The sequence below is a fragment of the Cyprinus carpio genome, chromosome B19, assembly GCF_018340385.1.
Source record: "Cyprinus carpio isolate SPL01 chromosome B19, ASM1834038v1, whole genome shotgun sequence".
Classification (NCBI taxonomy): domain Eukaryota; kingdom Metazoa; phylum Chordata; class Actinopteri; order Cypriniformes; family Cyprinidae; genus Cyprinus; species Cyprinus carpio.
In genome coordinates this window covers 18854174-18873057 of record NC_056615.1, presented here as the reverse complement: position 1 = coordinate 18873057, position 18884 = coordinate 18854174, and the positions used below count along the sequence as shown (strand labels likewise).

General features: G+C 40.1%; 1 protein-coding gene and 1 long non-coding RNA gene across 3 annotated transcripts in view; both read right to left on the bottom strand.

Annotated features, from left to right (window-relative positions):
• The window catches only part of LOC122140749, a 43665-nt gene extending 40070 nt beyond the window's left edge, over positions 1-3595 (bottom strand). Inside the window, exons 1-2 of the long non-coding RNA XR_006157326.1 lie at positions 3120-3595; positions 850-1029 (exon numbers count right to left, since the gene is read on the bottom strand). This is a non-coding gene — a long non-coding RNA (uncharacterized LOC122140749). The remainder of the gene's footprint in view (positions 1-849; positions 1030-3119) is intronic.
• Positions 3596-8150: 4555 nt separating this feature from the next.
• The window catches only part of LOC109057846 (teashirt homolog 1), a 34546-nt gene continuing 23812 nt past the window's right edge, over positions 8151-18884 (bottom strand). For both annotated transcript variants that reach the window (XM_042745583.1, XM_042745582.1), the window contains one exon: positions 8151-12756. In XM_042745583.1, coding sequence (XP_042601517.1) covers positions 9371-12756 — 3386 coding nt within the window. In that variant the 3' untranslated portion in view covers positions 8151-9370. The remainder of the gene's footprint in view (positions 12757-18884) is intronic.

Below are 18884 nucleotides of genomic sequence, written 5' to 3'. Positions count from 1 at the left end.
TTAAATTCAACAGAAATGTATTAATATAGCGCTTTTTACAATAACATCTTTCCAGAGCAGTTTAACTTTTAACTTTGACAGTCCTGGAAATAGATTTAGTACAATCCTTGTTTTGTTTTTTGTTTTTACAGAAATTTTCCACAGAACCTTAAGAACTCTCTTCCAAGATTTTTTTTTTTTAATCCTAATTAAAAAAAAAAAAAAAAAAAACATGTTTTCAGTTAGCTTTTAACTGTGTGAAATAGACATTTATGTTTTCATCCACTGCCTTTAATGTCATAGTTTGCTAGTGATGGACTTTGAACTATGCATATATTGTGTGTTGCTTTCAGCCAATCAACGCTGTCATGATGTTATCAGCTCATTTTCAGACATTGGCTCAAAACGACCTGGCAGCAGAACAGAGCACCTATGAGCAAAGATGATTTCAAATTGCATACCGAGCAAGCGCTGTTGGAATGCTAATGGTTAGCTTTAGCATGGTATATTAGTCTTTCATGGTTTCCACTAACCCAAACTTTAGAATTTCTCATTTAGAGTGAGTCTGGCATTTCAAAAAATCAGCATACATGAAAACAATGTCAGTTTATGAAAAAGGAAGAAAGAAACGAATCAGCCGTGGTTGACATTTGAAACTCTGACTTGTCAGACGGTGAATTATGTTCAAGCCCTGTTAGAAGAAGCGCACAGGTATGTTTTTCCACAAGGAGAAGCAGGAATAAGGAAGACCACTACAGCTCTCTGGATACATTTCTTACCCTCTCCGTCTCTCCTTGCCTCCCCCCACCCCTGTGTCCCCTGTTCTCCATGGACCACTGACAGCATGCCTGCACAGAAATGCGGCGTTACCTTCAAATTATGCAGGAGCGACTCGTGCTCGTCCGTGGGTTGGCTGCACGCCGCTCGACATGTGTCAGGGCCGCCACGTCTCCGCTGAGCTAATGATGCTACACCGGACAGCCCACTGTCCTTCTGAGCGTGCGTGCGTGTGTGAGCCCAGACGTGACATCGTCAGTAGAGACCCTCCATCTGATTAAAACAAAACCAAACCAGAAAAAGCAAGCGGGGGAAAAAGAAAAGAAAAAACCGGCACAGATGCGTGTCAGGTTAAGCTGGCGATGGGGTGGACATGCTCGCGTTGTTTGTAAGGTGGGAAGGTGAAACATAGTTTTGAGTGTCTGACATGCAAGACAAGAAAAAAAAAAAAATACTGGACATCTTGTAAGGCAGGACATTGTGTAAACTTTTCTGGACTTTGACTGAAAAAAAAAAAAAACCCTGGACTGAAAAAATGGTGGTTTTGTGCTTTTGCAGACGCACTTAAAGGTACATTTTGCACTTTTCAAACTGCCTACATTAACCAAATTATCTGACAGGTAAAGTAAAAACAAAACAGTAAAAACACTACTAACTTAACTATTTTGGCATGACTGTTGATGCTGCTTTCAAAACAGACAAGCTTTTCCAGTAACAAGCTACTGTTTCCAACCATTAACATCAAAATGAATCAAAACCTGTATTTCATGTAAGAGTCAATCATATAAGAATCAATATTCAAACAAACTTTCCTAAACTATTCTCTTGCATTTGTAGCCTTCAAAAGTCAGATTCATTCTAGTGAATCAGTTTGTTTCAATGTACCTATTCAAAAAAAAAAAAAAAAAATAAGATTCAGTAGAGACCCTACAAGCCGTTTTAGTCCTTTTTTGACAGCAAAACTACCTAACCAAATGAATATTTTGTATTATATAAATGCTAATACTTAAATATGAAACTTAATTGTTTTATAGTAAAATTAAAGTTGAATGCTGTCACTCCAGACTAAAGTTCATTTATTTAAATGCTGTATTGAGAACAGATTTTGAGAAAGAAAGAAAAAATCTACTATCCAGTTGTTCGGTAAGATTTATTATATATATATATATATATATATATATATATATATATATATATATATATATATATATATATATATATATATATATATATTTAATGTGTTTGAAATATATCTGTTATGCTTACCAAAGCTAGATTTATTTGATCAGAAATACAATAAAAACGGTAGTATTTTAAAACTGTTACAATTGGAAATAAAATGTATTTTAAGATGTAATTTATTCCTGTGATGGCAAAGCTGCATTTTCAGCAGCCATTACTCGAGTACAGCTTCAGTGTAGTTCATTTTAAAGGCAGGGTAAGTGATTTGGTTCAAAAACATGTTTTGTTATGCTGGTTGAAAGTCTCTTCACATCCCGATTGCAATCTAGTGGCCTAAATTTATTTATATGTATTTATATAGGCTGTGGAAGGCGTAGGACCATAAAATGTTCGTCCAATTAAAATGCTCGGTCCGAACATTATGATAGGTTGTCCTACCTGCCTGTCAAATATGTATTTGCATACCTCTGCGCACTCTGTTTGCGCAGACATGATACGTCATCAGCACGTTCCAGCACTATTATTCTAATATTATGCGTTTTGTATTGTAATGTTTTCTCACCGGTGAATGAGACATGAGTTAATCTGACAGTATTGCATTCAGTCCTCCACCAACAACGTCTCTCATCGTGTCGCCGGTTAGTCTGTAGTCTACAGTGTCTGGGAGGGTACATGCTCGGTTCATTTAGTTTTGTCGTGGCCACAACATATTAACTTGTGGGAACATCATAATATGTCGTGGCAATGACAAAACTAAGTGAACCGAACATGTCCCCTCCCAGTCACCGTACTGGTCTTCCGGAGCGCGTTCGTTTGTTTTGGGGGAGCCGTGGCTTTGCAGAGTGATTATACAGGGAGGGTGGGGATCTTGCTTTCAAAGCTAGCATGCTATCACTAGCCTTTACGAAATTACCTACCCTACCTTTAATAGCTTGGCTATTGAGCTACTGCAACTTATAATTAGCTTGTAGTCATGATAGTAACTTCCCTACACTGAAAACGTACTAGTAGGGATATTTGTATGTGAATTGATATGGTGTAGAGTGTACTTTTAATATAAATCAAAGATGCAAACATGACAAGTCGTTTCAGCAATGGTAATACCCATCTGTCATTCAAGTCTTTTAGTTGTTGTTGAAAACTATATAGTATAGAAACAAAATGCTTTACACTTACTGTACCTGTACGGCGCGAAGATAAACAAATGTGTTCAGCCAGCCAAAAGCCTCTGAGAGGAAACTCAGCTGAATCTGAAAGAACAATCACAGAAACTTAACAACAGAGTCAGTTACTTTCTCTCAGCTGCTCGGGCCATCAGGGAGTAAGAATACACATTTTTCACCAACGAATAATAATGGCATGGAAGCATATTTGTGCTCATTAATTCACACAGATCTTTCTCTTTCCCTCCTTTCTTTTTCTCACTCTGCATCACTCGCTGACTTTTCCCTACATCAATTTAATCTGAAATTGCATACAAATCCCACAGCAACATTGGCAGAAGCTTTTGTCTCACAAAGCAGTCTAGCAAAAATTCAAAATTCAATCATTCACTGTTGAGTGAATGGCAAAAAATGGCTTCCAGCTGCACACAGACATCTTTATAGAAGGTCAGACGTGGGATGAAAACAGTACTCATGGTGATACAATAATATAAAGCCAGATTAAAGCTTTAATTATAGTATTTTAAGGGATATTTTTTTGAATAATTCCAATTTGAGAGAAAAACAACATGAAATGACTCAGTTATTATAAAATATATCTAATTTAAATATAATAAAATATGAATAGATTTTTCAAGCTGGTGTCGATATTATCTGAAAATGCTTGACTTACTATTCAATAAATCAAAGCATCAAATAAAACATGAAAAAAAATTTAATACCAATGATATTTTAAAATATAGAAAATCCATTAAAAATCAGTCAAATTAAATAATTTTCAACAAAACTGGTGCAGAAAAAAAACCCCAAGGGTTAAGGCTAGAAGGGATACATATGGCACTACAGGGCATGAGCACATCAATACAACGTAATTTTTGTCACACTGTACAACAATTACTATTTTTGCATTATTGTAAGGGGTATGTTTAGTGTTGGGGTAGGTGTAGATGTTAATAAAACACAATATCTAATAGGTAGGAAATTAAATTTCATTAATAGTTTCCGGTTGGGTATTGTATCCCTTCTAGCCACAACCAAAACCAAGTACAAATTTGAACAGCATTTTCTTACTCTGAACTTTGACCTTGGAAGGACTTTTCCACAACTTCTTATATTTTCAAAATACAAGTTTTTAACCAGGATAACACCAATTATATACAGTATATATATATTATTGGGATAATAATTTTTCATTATTAATATTAGTAACTTTGCACAACTATTAGAACTCACACAAATGCTTAACCAAAAAAAAGCTTGAAAATGAACAAATACATAAAAGTATATGGATATGTCATATGTAAAAGTCATGAAAGTGGGCACAAAAGGCACTTGATAAATGTGAAAATAAATGTTCAAAACACTATAGTCAAACTATTTCATATTGCTTTTCTGTTAAGTTTCTTGAATACATAAAATCCTTTTCATGAATGACCTGAATGTCTTTCCTCTGATATCTGTCAGTTTATCTGCAGCTTGAAAGCGTGTTCCTGACTAAGCTAACTTGCTCTTCTTCCTGTCATAGCAAACTTGATGTATTCTGTGCAACATTGGAGTTGACTCTTTTAACCTCTGTTTAAAGATGCCAGAGAAGCTGTGGGTGGATTTCAGCCCGGGTTTTGGTGCAACTCCCCTCCGTTTTGCTATCGAGTCCAATACAGCGGCTGAGCGGATGGGCTGAAGTGAAGCTGGTCGTCTCTGCTCGGCGTGAGTGATGAGCAGTAGAATAGACAGGCTGTCACAGCACACCTGTAGGCCTGGCAGCCGAGTCCATCATTGGGCTGAGCCTTCACAGAGATTAAAAACACTGCATCCATTAGGCCTTGTGTCAGCCGTCATTATTCTATAAAGAAGCGATTTTGTCACATCTACATTCTTCAGGCCGCTATCCGCACGCAGATGAATAAGCGGGATGTTCCATCTCCAAACACGGCTCACTTTTGACAGGAACACAACCATTTGTGACGCCATCTCCCCAATACTTCACACATCCATTGGGAAGGAAGCATCAAATAAGTCTTAATGCAATGATCCCGCAGTCCATCACCTGATGGGACTTTAAGTTTTCCAGTCATATTTATTCTCGGAAATGTACGTTTCGTCCTAGAGCTGTCATTCAAACGGGCTCACAATTTATTCTGCCATGTGCATTTATCTGACAGGCCTTTGTTTTCTACAATGTTCAACTGTGATTCAATTTTACACATTGTAGTTTGACAGCTGTCATTTGACAGGAACACAGGCCTCATTGCGGACAGCGTAAGAATAACAAATTCAGACTGGAAATAAGCAGCGCAGAGGGTGTCAAATGAGTTTTTAAAGGCTTCAAACATTTCAAATTTAATGGAGGAACACTTAAAGGTGTCACTGCTGGTGCATTTCAAACTGCATGTGTTTTTAAAGTTGTGTATTTAAAGTCCAGGCTTTCGGTGAAGGTGAACACAATAATGAAAAATCTGTCATTTACTTGCTTTCATGTTGCCCCAAACCTGTATGACTTTCTTCCATCTAAGGAACACAAAAGAAGCCATTTAGCAGAACGGTTTATACACTGAATGGTGAGGTTCTTTATTGGACAACCATGGAAACTTTCCATTCCACAAAACTTTTGCGTATTACTTAAATTCTTCTTTCGGGAACCAAAAATGGTTCTTCTAAGGCATCGCTGCAAAAATGTTCTTTTGGAAGCTTCATTTTAAGAGCACCTAAGCTGTCAAGCTTCAAAAATTACGGAAAGTACCAGCATGAACATTCTGCTAAACATCTCCTTTAATTTTCTACAAAACACTGAAAGTCAAACGGGTATAGAATGACAAGGTGATAGGAAATATTTTTCTTTTTTTTTTAAGATACCAATCCATGTTTTTGGCCAAAAAAATGATCCATCTGGATGAATGTTGCCTAAAAGTTTTTTTTATTTTTATTTTATATTCAAAGATTCTGTCATTCACAGACTACAATGTGTCATTTTCCAGATTTTATTTTCAATCTGTCAACTTATTCCTCTATGGATAAAGTGTGCAGTTTCGATAGAGAGCATTTAAATTACGTTGAAGTCTCACTGCTTTGCCTTTTGAAAACATCAAATTGTAACCAGTTAAAATTCATCATAGTCCCACTGTCAATGAATTCTTTTGTGTGGCATCATATTTATGCTTCGCCGTCTGTCTATGAGGTCGAGCAGCAAAGGAACAGACCAAGATGATTTATTTCCTGTTTGCTTGAAGTGAAATAACAAAACGTGAGAGACAAGGTTAAAAGCTGATGAAATCACAGTGATGAGTTACATTAGTAATGACACTGATATCTGACGTGCAAAGACTTATTCAAAATTCTGCATTCCTTCAAGCCTTCATCCCGTCTTGATATGAAACATCTTAATATTTTAGGGTGGTGATAGCACAAGCAAAAATGGGATCTGTTTTTATGTCTAAACTACATATTTGTTTAATTAATCAATCATTTTGTTCATTAATCAATAAGCACCTTTAAGAATTTCATTCCAAATGCATTCTTCCTCAAACAGAAATGTATCACTATCATGATTAATAGTAAAAATGTACTTGGCAGGAACACGTAGAAACAGATGAAACATGCCTGTTTACTGCTAAAAATTTTATTGCCACTTACAAAGTTGCAAGGCATCCAAACCTGTGTGTTTTTAACAGTCTCACCTAAAGCTTTGTGTTTGCATTTGCATTTAACTGGAGCTTTAAGACACAAATGCATGCCATCAAATGCTTCTACAACCTTTTGTTTCTCGTAGCATGTGATATCTGCGCATAGGCAGTAAGTCAATTCTTTAAGAGAGACCTGGCACGGCCCATTTATCTCTGTGTGCGTTGGGACCCCAGATGTGGAGGGAAATGGAAGGCTTAATTTTATAATACACTTAAGTCTGCTCCATACTCAAAAGGTTTGATTTCAATAACAATATTGCTTTCGGGTTATTATATCAAGGATATTCCAACGTGTGGAAAAGTTACGCAAGAACCATGACTTGAATAAAATAGTTTTAAATCTACTCCTGAACATACTCAAAGCCTAAACCTGCTTCCTTCATGTATAAAAATAAGTCTCTGGATGACGTATTTGGCTATTTATGCACAAATAGTTGTATACTTTTGGATTTATATGGCTTAATATGTCCAATAGTTTGCACAGATATCCTGCCTTTTGAATGAAAACGAAAAAGAATTGCAGTAATTGAGGAAAGCAAAACTAGCAGATGGAGGCTCAGAATATTCAGTATGGGACCACTGGGAAATCAAAACATGCCAATTTGAGTGAGAGGATACTCTCAAATAGGGCAGCTAACAAGGGGTTTGATACTGCAACTCCCCAAAGCGGCTTCAAATGGAGATTGAGATTATTGTGCAAACACTGCACATTTCAGTCCTTTCCCTTCTTGTTTCGTTTCCCCTCAAGCCCCCTGTGTCCACACGTATAATCACTCAGTAATTGAGCTGAAAAGAGTAAATCTTTGATTCCCACTAGAAATTGGGCATTTATTTCTAAGTCTGAAAACCCTGTGAAATGCTTTGAGAGCACTTGTGTGAACAGGAGAGAGAAAAAAATATGCAAATCTGCTTAAACTGCGTCTATCTGCCGATGTTTCACTCTGCTCTGCAGGTACTCACAATGTCGCAGTTGTCATGATTGCTGTAATTTACATAGAATATGTACAGGGACTGCACTAAGATCCTCCAAAAAAAGAGAGGAAGGGCTGGATCAATGCTACAGAATCAGTCCTGAGAAGCCAGATATACAGGCTTTACAGAAAAGCGTTAAATCCACAAGTTCTTTGTCCATTTTGGCTCCGGCTAGAGTGTTTCCTGTTTACCAGCAGGTTTTGTGTCTGGAAACATTTAAATACAGCACAAAAAAGGTGCTGCATTCAAAGAACAACAAAGGCAAAAATGGACAATGAACACCCAAATATTTCATCTCTGAAGTAGCTGCAATAAAGTCCATAAGGTTTAAGTAGAATGTTTGTTCACATACAAATTTTTGACTGTAAGAAAAGAGAAAAACACACAAACAACCAAATGGAGAACAGCATTAATCAAGAAATGCTTCAGGTTTTATTTTACAATTAAGGGACAAAAACATTTTTTTTCCTTTTTTTTTAATTAAGGGAATTGATGGGACTTTTCACAATGGCATGATAAAACATTGAAATGTACTGTATTTCATGTTTTGCATTGCTTGGTTCCCTCTCATACTCCATGCATCAACAGTGATGCAACTCCTTCAGTCAATTCATATTTACCACATCAGAGAACTTAGTTCAACTAAAGGATTAATCGTGGTTCTACAGCACATATACTGCATATACATCTCTGTACATATTTCCTTTTCGTTTACTATATATAAAATGACAATATAAAAGAATGCACACCATACAAACAATGTTGAGCTGCGGCAATTGGCAAGATATGATGATGGAAATTTACACATCTTCGCTGATCATTTAAATATATGTGCTGTATATAAGATTTCAATTAAGTCTTTACAGGTCGAAACTGAAGCAAAACCATAGAAAGAGGAATAGTGGTACCAAAGCATACGTTTCAGATTGCTACTGTATAAAATGATACTTAACAACAAAAAAACAATGATTATTAAAAAAAAGAAATGCCTTTGAAAAAACCAAAGTGTATAATCATAGGCAGCCCGACAAAATCTTCAATATCCTTTGAGGTTTAGAAGACTCAACAAAATTTACAATGCATCGTTTTCACTTCAAAGGGTTGCAGTTTGATTTATGTCAAGCCAATATCTGAAAATTGGAGCTCAAATTAACAAAATAGCTCTGTCTCATTTTATACATATTCTCATAACATTCGACACTACGGAGTGCTTTAATGAAGTCAGTCTTTTTTGACATAGTGTGAGTTCAGTACGACGCAAGTTCTTTTGCCACTTTGTTTTAGACCATGCCCATGGATACCATGTTTGTTTCATTCCCAATTCAACAGAGTACAAATTGTAAATTCTGTTTGAATGAAGTCACTGAGAAAGAAAATAAAGAACAAAAACATGCACATAACCGACACATATAAGATAAATACAATACAAAGCAAGAGATAGAAATCAGAAGACTGAAAAACGAGGGGAAAAAAATTGAAACAGATCATGGTCCAATCAGGCAGTTTCACGACAGAAGTTGGACTGATTTTGAAGGCTCAGTTCAGGCGCAGTGCAGTACAGTGATGTAGTGCAATGATTCTCGATCCAGTCATTTCACTGCCACCAGCCTGCTTTCCTTAGACTTTTTCTAACTTTTCCAGCTCAGTAACAAAGATGAGGTGGTCCTCCGGTGACTTTCCGTGCGTTTTGCTGAGGTGCAGTTTCACTGCGTGCTTGCTGACAAAAGTCCTATTGCACAGTTTGCACTGAAATATGGAATTAGAGTCCTCATCAGTCAAGCCAAGGGCACTGAATGTCTTATCTGTGATCATTTTAGTGACTGCTTGCTGGTCTCTTATGAGGTCTATTGATAACTTTGAGAGGTCCTTCAAGCTAAAGCCCAAGTGGGACTCTAAGTGGTTAATGTATGTGGAGGGAGTTCTGAACTGGGAGGCGCAATCACTACACAGAAACAGTGGCTGGCCCGAGTCTATGTTCTTCAGAAACTTGGTTCCACCTGTCCGCCTGAGTTGGTACTTGACGTTTGCCAACCAGTGGGAGATGGTGGTCATGGAGAGACCTGTAAACTTACAAATATGTACACGCTCCTGAGGACCAAGGTCTGTAATGATGTACTTCCCATCAGGGGTTTCCCGAAGGCTGGATGCAAACTGAGCCTGAAGGATCAGCAGATGCTGAGGGTTCCAGTTTGATTGCCTGCCTTTCCTCTTCTGAATGGGCGAAAGATCATCCAGGCCGTCCTCAAAAACACAGCCATCTGCATCTGACTTTTCGGATATAGAGGAAGGGGTTGATGACTTTGGCGTCAGGCGACCCGTGAGGTTCTTCACCATGTCGGAGATGTCCATTAGGGCATTCTCCCGAAGAGGAGATGAAACCGATTCAGCCAGCGTGGACAAGATGGGTCGGGTGCTGTTTGTGATGTTGCTGTTGTTGTTGCTGATAACTGTGGATGAACAATTGTTGGTGGGCCCATTGCCACTTTTGGACTTGGTCAAGTCCATGGGCTGATCATCGTCATTGTCATAATATCTGTTGATGGGCTCGACTTGCTTGACCTGAGCTGGATTGTACATGGGCTTTTCCATCATGTTGTTGCTGATCTTGTACAGCATTGCTAATGGGTCTAGGAGTGGACTGACTGTTTTGGAGGCCTTACCCAAATGAGTGTTCATGATAGACTGCAATGCACTGAGAGGGTTGACTAAAGGCTGTTCTGGTGAGTGGTCAGTGATGATTCCTAAATTACCGCAACCATTGCTGACTTGGGATTTAAGGACATCCGTTCCATTCTTGACAGTATTATCTGCATGGCTTTCCTTGTATTCTCCGTCCCGAACCGGAACGTGCTCTAGGTCTTTATCTACCGTGCCATTTTTTGTTGGCTTGCAAAGATCATCTGGTCTTGGCAGGTCCTTTCGGTCTTTGAGAACAGGGGAGGGTAATTCAGAAGTGAGATATCTGGAGCCACGTTCAGTTGATTTTTCATCCCTGTCTTTCTTTGAAGGGATTTTTCCGGTTACTTTCTCCACCAACTCTTCCATTGCTAGGACATTGCTTTTATGGTTTGGAGGGGGTGATGGGCTGCTTGGAGAATGGATCAGAGTGCTGGAGTCAGAGGTCAAAGATTTCAAGCTGCTGGCGTTGAATGTTGGTTGAATCTGGACACTCTGGATAGCAGGTATAGATGATTTCACAGACCCTTGGAGCTGGTAGGCAGCATGAATGCTGGGATATCCACCCCAGGTGGGTGTACCGGTCTGAGCCTTACTGATTGCGCTGGAGACCGTATTTTCTAATGACTTGAGAATATCTAGTCCACCTTTAGGAGACTCTTCAAGATCCTCTTCTCTTAGATATTTGTAATGGCTGGATTTCTCCGTCTTTTCCACCTTCTCAGCGGGATCCTCTTTCTCTTGCTTGATTTTCTTCTCTTCAGGTTCCTCCATTTTCTCCTCATCCGACTCCTTTCTTTCATCCATGGTGGATGGGTGTACTGGTGAATCAGGCTGGGACTTGATAGTGGGAGCCGGCAGACGTGTTGTTGTGGGTGGAAGAGGGATGGATTGGATTTTCTCTTCCACCACAGGGTCAAACACTAATTGCTTACCCTTTTTGGAGGCGGAGTTTGTGACTTTGAGAAAGTGTCCAGTCACCATCATATGGGCTGTCAACTGCTGTAAGGTGTCATGAGAACTCCCGCACTCCATACACTTAAGAATTTGAGCTTTTCGGGCCTCAAACTGCCAGGTATAACTCGCACCATTTTGGTAGCCATAACGGTTATTAGCTGTGACATATGGGTTTGAAATTTTCTGATCTTTGGTGGGTGCAGTCTCTGCCAGTGGAATGCCAGGGGTGCTAGAGATTGACTCAGGTGAGCATGGAGACATCAGGTCCTGGAACGCTCGCTTTTTGGTGGAGGGCACCAGCTTTGAGGCAAGAGCTGGCATTGGTTCTTTGAGAGGCACTTTCTGGTAGTGTTTAGTTTTGATCATGTGGACACTCAAGTCCTGCAGGGATTCGAACGAGTGGCCACAATACATGCATTTCAGGACTTTCTGAGCATCTTCTTTGCCCTCCATCTCCATTAAGGATCGTTTCCGTGGCTTGGACCATTTCTTACCCTTGTCCTCCTCCTTGTCCTTGTTGTTATCACGGTAATGGCCTGTTTCGTTCATGTGCACCGTGAGACCTACAAGTGTGTCGTAGGCTGCACTACAGTCCTTGCATCTGAACTTGCTGGCACCTGTAAACACAGGCCCATACAGCTTATTGTTTTGCCGGTACAGCTGCACTGTGCTGAAGAGACTTGGTTCAGGCATGAGGTGGTAGGGCGTATGCTGTAAGGTTTTAGCAAGAGCTGCTTGGTGCCAGTCATATGCAACACCCCCACTGTTAGCACCATTGATGGGTCCATTGTTGGCATTGTTTAATGCAGTGGCTTTTGTAGAATTGCTGCTTGGCGTCACACTTGTCTTCATGCTAGCACTAGCATTGCTGCTGCCGCTAGCTCCGCTGCTTGTAATGCTGCTTGCATGGCTGTTTGCAACACTGTTGTTTCCCTTGTGGCTGCTTGGAGTACTGTTAGTGCTACTAGCACTAACCTGCTTGCTTTTCATAATGTCCTTTGTGATACTTGACCAGGAAGCATCTGAAATCAGGTTTGCATAGACTGCTTTCATCTGTGCTAGGCTGTCCTGCAAAGACAGTCCAGCATCTGTCTCCATGTCTTCAACCTCCTCTTTATCCTGGCCTTCTTTGGAGGAGGTGCTTTTGAAGTCAGCCAGGTGATCGCTGGTGTCGCTGAGGGGCGAGCCGTAGCCGGCGTCTGGGTTGGTGCCATTGCTGAGTGGAGAGTTTTGGTAGCTCAGCTGTTCACGGCCATCGTCTTCTTCATTGCACAGGTACTCTGCATCCTGGCCATCTAAGGAGAGTCCGTCATCCTGCAGGTGCTCCTCATCGATCTTAGCTGCCTTAAGCTCGTCCTCCGGCACATAGGCTGAGAAAACAAAACAGAGGGGAAAAACAGATGATGAGACAAAAGAGCCCCCCAAAGTGCAACTTAAAATGGAGTGTTGAATAAGTAAATTCACTTTAAATGGAATAGGTGTGGAAAATGTATCATTGCACGTGTACATGCCTACATAATAATCCTAAAGAGATTTTGTCAATAGTCCTGGCAGAGGACGCAGGTTTGCAATTATAAAGTGGCAAACATCCATATCTTGACTATGATAGATAGCACCCTTCACTGCTGAGACTAACAAAGCTATCCTGTGTAACAGCTCAGCAAGGGTAAAGAGGGCAGAAGAGAGTCCTCCTTTGAAAATCAGTCCTCTAAAGCAAAAAAAAAGGTATCTAGAAAAAAAAAACAACAACTGTGAAAACAGGTGAATTTTATAAGGATGTGCCAGTGTGAAAAATGGTAAATGTCATGCTTGTACAAAATTATAAAAAAATATATTGTGAGCATTATAATAAAAGCAAAATATATCATTCCAAAACTGATGCAGAAAATGCATCCATTTACATCTAATGTTACAAAATTTACCCCCCACCCCTATTGTTTACAAAAAACAAACTCTATATGAACACCACCATATTGACTACACTGTCTCGCTTTTTTCGTCCTCCTTTTCCCTGTAGTTAGAGGGCACAGACTGTGTGTGACATTGATCCAGTTCTCCCATGCACTAGCCAAGCTAGACTCCTCTGAGTGTGAGATTGCGTCTGAGTTATTGCCAGGGATGCAGCACGGGGTGCAGCTTGCCTCAATGCTGTTGGCAGAGGCGATGGAAGTTCTCGCAGCGAGTCATGCTAAAATGCAAGTGGAAATAGCATGTCATGTTGTCATGGTCCATGCTGTACTAACTCTCGGGGAGTCAAGAGTGTGTGCAGCCACAGGGGAAAAAGAGAGAGTGAGAAAAGACAAGAGGATACATAACCATTTTAGTGCTCCTTCCTTCTAGTGATAGGCCAGTTAATTGGCCAATGTTTTATTACTGACCGATAACCATGCCTGCTTATAGGATTTAGCAGTATTTGCTTTTAGGTCAGTCTCAAAATCTACTTCCAAGTTGCTGTTAACATTTGTTTTTCATAAAAATCTTAAAATTAAAAATATACAGATTTAATTACAGCAATTTTGTGTCCAATTTATCTTTTAGTTAAAGATTTGTATAGAAAAATAGCATCTTGGTTAACAGTAAATAGTATTTTGATTGAGGTTTATGAAGAAAATGTCTCATTTGTTCCCTGTTGTCCATGCAATGAAAGTCAGTATGATCCATTGTTTTGGAGCCAAATGGCTTTCATTATTTGGACGAAAACAGCTGACACCATTCTTTATAATATGATCTTTTGGGAAAGACATACAGGTTTGGAGCAAAAGAAGGGTGAGTAAATGATATTTAAAATTTTAGGTGAACTATCCTTTTGATAAAATAAATAGAGTCATTTTGGATTTCATGTTGATTTTAAATTGCTTTATATGTACTATATCGGCCACCTGCTCTCTAAACACTGGCATCGATGTCTTCCTCCCTTGTCAATATTTTGACCAAAAGAGTCCCAGTAGATTGATAAGAACCAGTTAATGCATTGATTTTTAGTGAAAACAGCATCGTTTTTTTAGAAATACACATTCATGCTTATTTGTGCAAATATGGCTCTTTTTGTTCTGCGTATTACTGCTAAGTGCACATTTATTTCTCAAGGTAAAAAAAAAAAGAGGATACTGAAAAATGTTGCCTACACCACACACCAGAAAATGCTTATTTTCCTCAGCTAAATGTGTGGTAATAAGATGTACTGTCAGATGTATTACATGGGGGAAAAGGAACAGAACAATAATGTTCACAAATGTAAGGTTTCATGTTTCAGCCACAAAAAGCTCCTTCACTCTATTGTGTGCCGACAGAGCTATGACAGAAAAAACAGAGTGATAGCCCACTGTCGGCACCCACAGCTGTGAGACAAAAAGAGCGAGAGAGAGGGAGAGAGAGAGAATGCTACTCGTTTAATTCGCTTAATGAAAAGAGAATAAAGGTCCATGAGACCAAGTGCTTAATGAGGAGCGGTAGGATTAAATTCCTGTTTCATCAGCTAGTTTCGATCTGCAGTGGGAGATAAACAAAATGAGCTCTCCGTCATCGAAACACATCAAAGTACCTCTTTCGAGCATGCTCGTGTGTGTGTGTGTGTGTGTGTGTGTGTGTGTGAGCGAGCGCATGCATTTTCACAGCATGTCCGGCTATAAAAAAGCCTCCTGTTCGCTTTGTGAGCGGTATTGTTACTATCAGCCATTTTGAACACAACAGGAGAAGAAAAGCCGCAACAACAGCCTGCACAACTTTGAAGGCAATAGAAAGAGACAGAGCAGGAAAAGAGGGGAGCAGAAGAGGAGATGGAGGGAGTAAAGAGAAGAAAAAGAGACAGCGCTTGAAGAGTTGTTCCTTTATCTCAGCGAGCCACCAGGAGATGTCTGTCCGAGATGCCAAGATCCGTCTCAGTGGTTGAAGCAGATGTGCTGTCAGCTTCAAACGGCGTGCAGCTGAGCACACGTAATCAGAACGGACTCCGTACCTGATGTTTGTAAGGTGCCATTTACAGCTGCATGGAGGAAGCTGTAGGGGCGTGAACAGCTGGGAACGTGGCGTATGTGGCGTTCCCGTTACTCGGATATTCTTAAAGGACGGCTTCTGATCCGGAGGAATCACTGATTCCACCTCAAGCTCTCAGACGGATTTCAATCCGTCAATTCCTCAGAGAAATCAAGTATGCGGCGTAAAGCGAAAAGGATTTGGTGAAATAAACATTACGAACTGTCAAATAAATCACTTATCCAAATATCGCTTTAAAAGAAATGTTCACGCCGCAACACGGTTCAGTGGATTGAAGCCCTGATAATTCCTTTAAGTCACTGCAGCATTTAAGACAGCTTATCATGTTAAAACAAAGAGAGAAGTTTTTCATCTTTGCTGTAATTACAGAGAGAGTGATAGAGGGGCCGAGAGAGAGAGAGAGAAAAGTGAGACGGGGGGTGGGGGGGAGCACAGAAGAAAGCTGGAACGAGAAGGCTTTTTTCGCAAAGAGATGGGCAGAACCTGACACTAAATCGAGCGCATCTCCTCAGCCCCTGACACCGCATGGCATCTGACAGGCATGTGCGTTGGCATGTCACTGTCCTTGCATCAAGCCGTCAAACACGACTTGCCAATTTTTTGCCATCTGCGTCAAAAAAAAAAAAGGGGAAAAAAAAGAAACCCACCAGACGACGGCAACGACAGCTCACACTTAATAACCCAATCAGAAGTTTGACTGCTGACATCTCTTATCGGGGGCCTGCTTTTAAACATCACGCTGAACAATAAGAGAGGGATTAAGAGGAGAGGAGGGGGGAGGGGCTTGTTGTGTTTGTCAGTCAAAAATAAGCCCACATTGTGCTGCCAGCAGAAAACGCCACAGATAACTTGTTAAGAATACACACAATTAACCGAATCAATAGTTGCTATAAAAAGACTATGCTTTTGATGTGGCGGGGAACAAGAAAGAGTTTGATTTACTGAGTGCAGCAGACACTTTCCAAGGATAGGATACAAAACAAGGCCTGAAAGTCTGGTTCAACAAATGTTGATCAAATTTGGGAGGCCAAAACAAAACATTACATTTTCGCTTCCAATTTGTTCCTTTCCAGTACAACCTTAATTGAGAAATGTTTAAATAGAAATCATATACGCATCTTTACGTATGTCTGTCATATCAAAAGATCTACATATGTGACCCTGGACCACAAAACCAGTCATAAGTAGCACAGATATATTTGTAGCAATAGCCAACAATACATTGTAAGGGTCAAAATTATAGATTTTTCTTTTATGCCAAAAATCATTAGAATACAAGTAAAGATCATGTTCCATTAAGATATTTTGTAAAATTTCCTACTGAAAATGTATACAAATTGAATTTTTGATTAGTAATATGCATTGCTAAGGACTTCATTTGGACAACTTTAAAGGTGATTATCTCAATATTCTGTTTTTTTTTTGTGTTTTTTTTCACTCTCAGATTCCAGATTTTCCTTTCAATGGAAAACTTATTTATTCAGCTTTCAGATGATGTATTAATCTCAATTTCAAAAATGTACCCTTATGACTAGTTTTGTGGTCCAGGGTCACATAATTATAAATGACATTGTATACTCAAAAATAAATATATAAATAGACACACACATACACACACACGTCTTATTCAGTTAAACTTAAAAAAAAAATTCAATAACGAGACACCTGCTTTGTTGTAATCTTCCTAATATGGCGTTCACTTACATGCCTTTCAGCAAATCATTTAAAACTACCTGACAAGAATTATACGATCTAATTAATATTCATGAGCGAGGCCGATAATATTTAAAGTGTGCCCCCTACCACCCCACACAATTTTCAAATCGTTCTTACGCCCCTGTGCTTGTGTGTGTTCTATCAAACGCCACACACCAGTATGGACAGACAGAACAAAGGTGTGTATGTTCTTGAGTGCCCACCAACATCTAAAACGATCAGCCAGAGCACCGGGGCCTTGTGCTTGTGTGCATGTATGAGGTGTGCGAGATGTGAGGTGTGTGTGCAGGAGAGCGTGGCCATCTGTGTCCAGAGCGGAGCTGTCACTGTGGCTGCTGAGATCTCACTGAGTTTAGACAGGTGACACAGCAACGGGACATGAGCGGGACATACACACACATACGCACACGAGCAGAGCTCACAGTCTCAGCCAACAAAGATCAGCCGCAGAGAGTGAACCTTCTTGCTATAGACACCCATGACACCACACACACAAACAACGCCAGTGCCAGCTCTTAGAAACACCACCCACATACGAGCACTCGAGCGTTGAGATTCGCATGCAGTTGCCCAACAAACAGCGGAGAATTAGCAAGCCGTGACTCTAGACGAGATTGAACCATTTCTGTAAACGGAAATCTGAAAATACACATTAAAGCTCCATTTAATAATTCTTTAGTGTTGAAATAAGAGGACATGAGAGACAGGCTGGATTCGAACACACATTTCCCATATACACCCCAGAGCACAATGCTAACCACTAAACCATGTTAAACCAGCGTATAACACTAGAGAGCTATTTCATAGCCAACTTGCTTACTTATGATGCCTCAAAAAGTTGCCTACAGAGCTTGGAACTAAGTGATTTTGGTAGGCCAAAAACATCTGCTGTTCTTCACAAATACATCTTTTCTGCTGCTTCCAAGCGGTCTGCTGGACAAAACTAGGTCTGTCTGATTGAGCTGGCTGGTGCACTCGAGACGTGTCAGGCCTAAGTGTTCGAACTCGAAAAGGGGAACGAGAATGCTTGTGGACAGAGCGCAGATGCCGAAGGCCTCTCCTTCCCAGACTGTCACTAACACGGCCCACCGACGCCTGTCTCTCTCCCCCGCCTCCTTCCTCTTATTTATTTATTTTATTGAGGAGGAGAGGGGGCAATCACTACAGTCATTTGCACTACTAATGTCCAATTCTGCCTTCCCTCAGTCGGCTGATTTAGCCGGTCAGAGTGGTTTTGGAGTGTGCAGAGAAAAGCCGCGCCGTTTACCGACATTTTAATGGGAAAACTGGCAAGTCTTATTTGGCTGGCCGATGTGGTTTGTCACTGGGTCTCCATTACATGCCACTCAACTTTGATGCCTTTGGACAGGGCTGATCAAACCATGTCTTTTGACCTACGCAGCACGCTGAAGGCAGACAGGGAGAGAGATGGAGAGTGAAAGAGAAAAGGAGGAGGGGAAGAGGGGCAGGACACTGAAGGCTGTAAATAAAATGACATTATTATTTCCTCTGTCCTATCATGTAGAAAAGCCAATTATGGTAATGCTCTGCATGTCAGTGAGAATGCAGCAATCTCTCTCTCTCTCTCTCCTCTTTTTCCAGGGCAGTTAAAACAAGGCTTCGGTAGCATGATGCTGTCTGCCCCGGTCCACTTATGGCCTGCTGCAATCTGGAAGGGCTGTCTGCGAAACTGGCAATGGCAACTGCGCCGATTCTAGAAATGAATGCATAATGTGTTTTATAACATATCGGGAAAAAAAATCTAAGTTCACCAAAGTAAACAGAGATG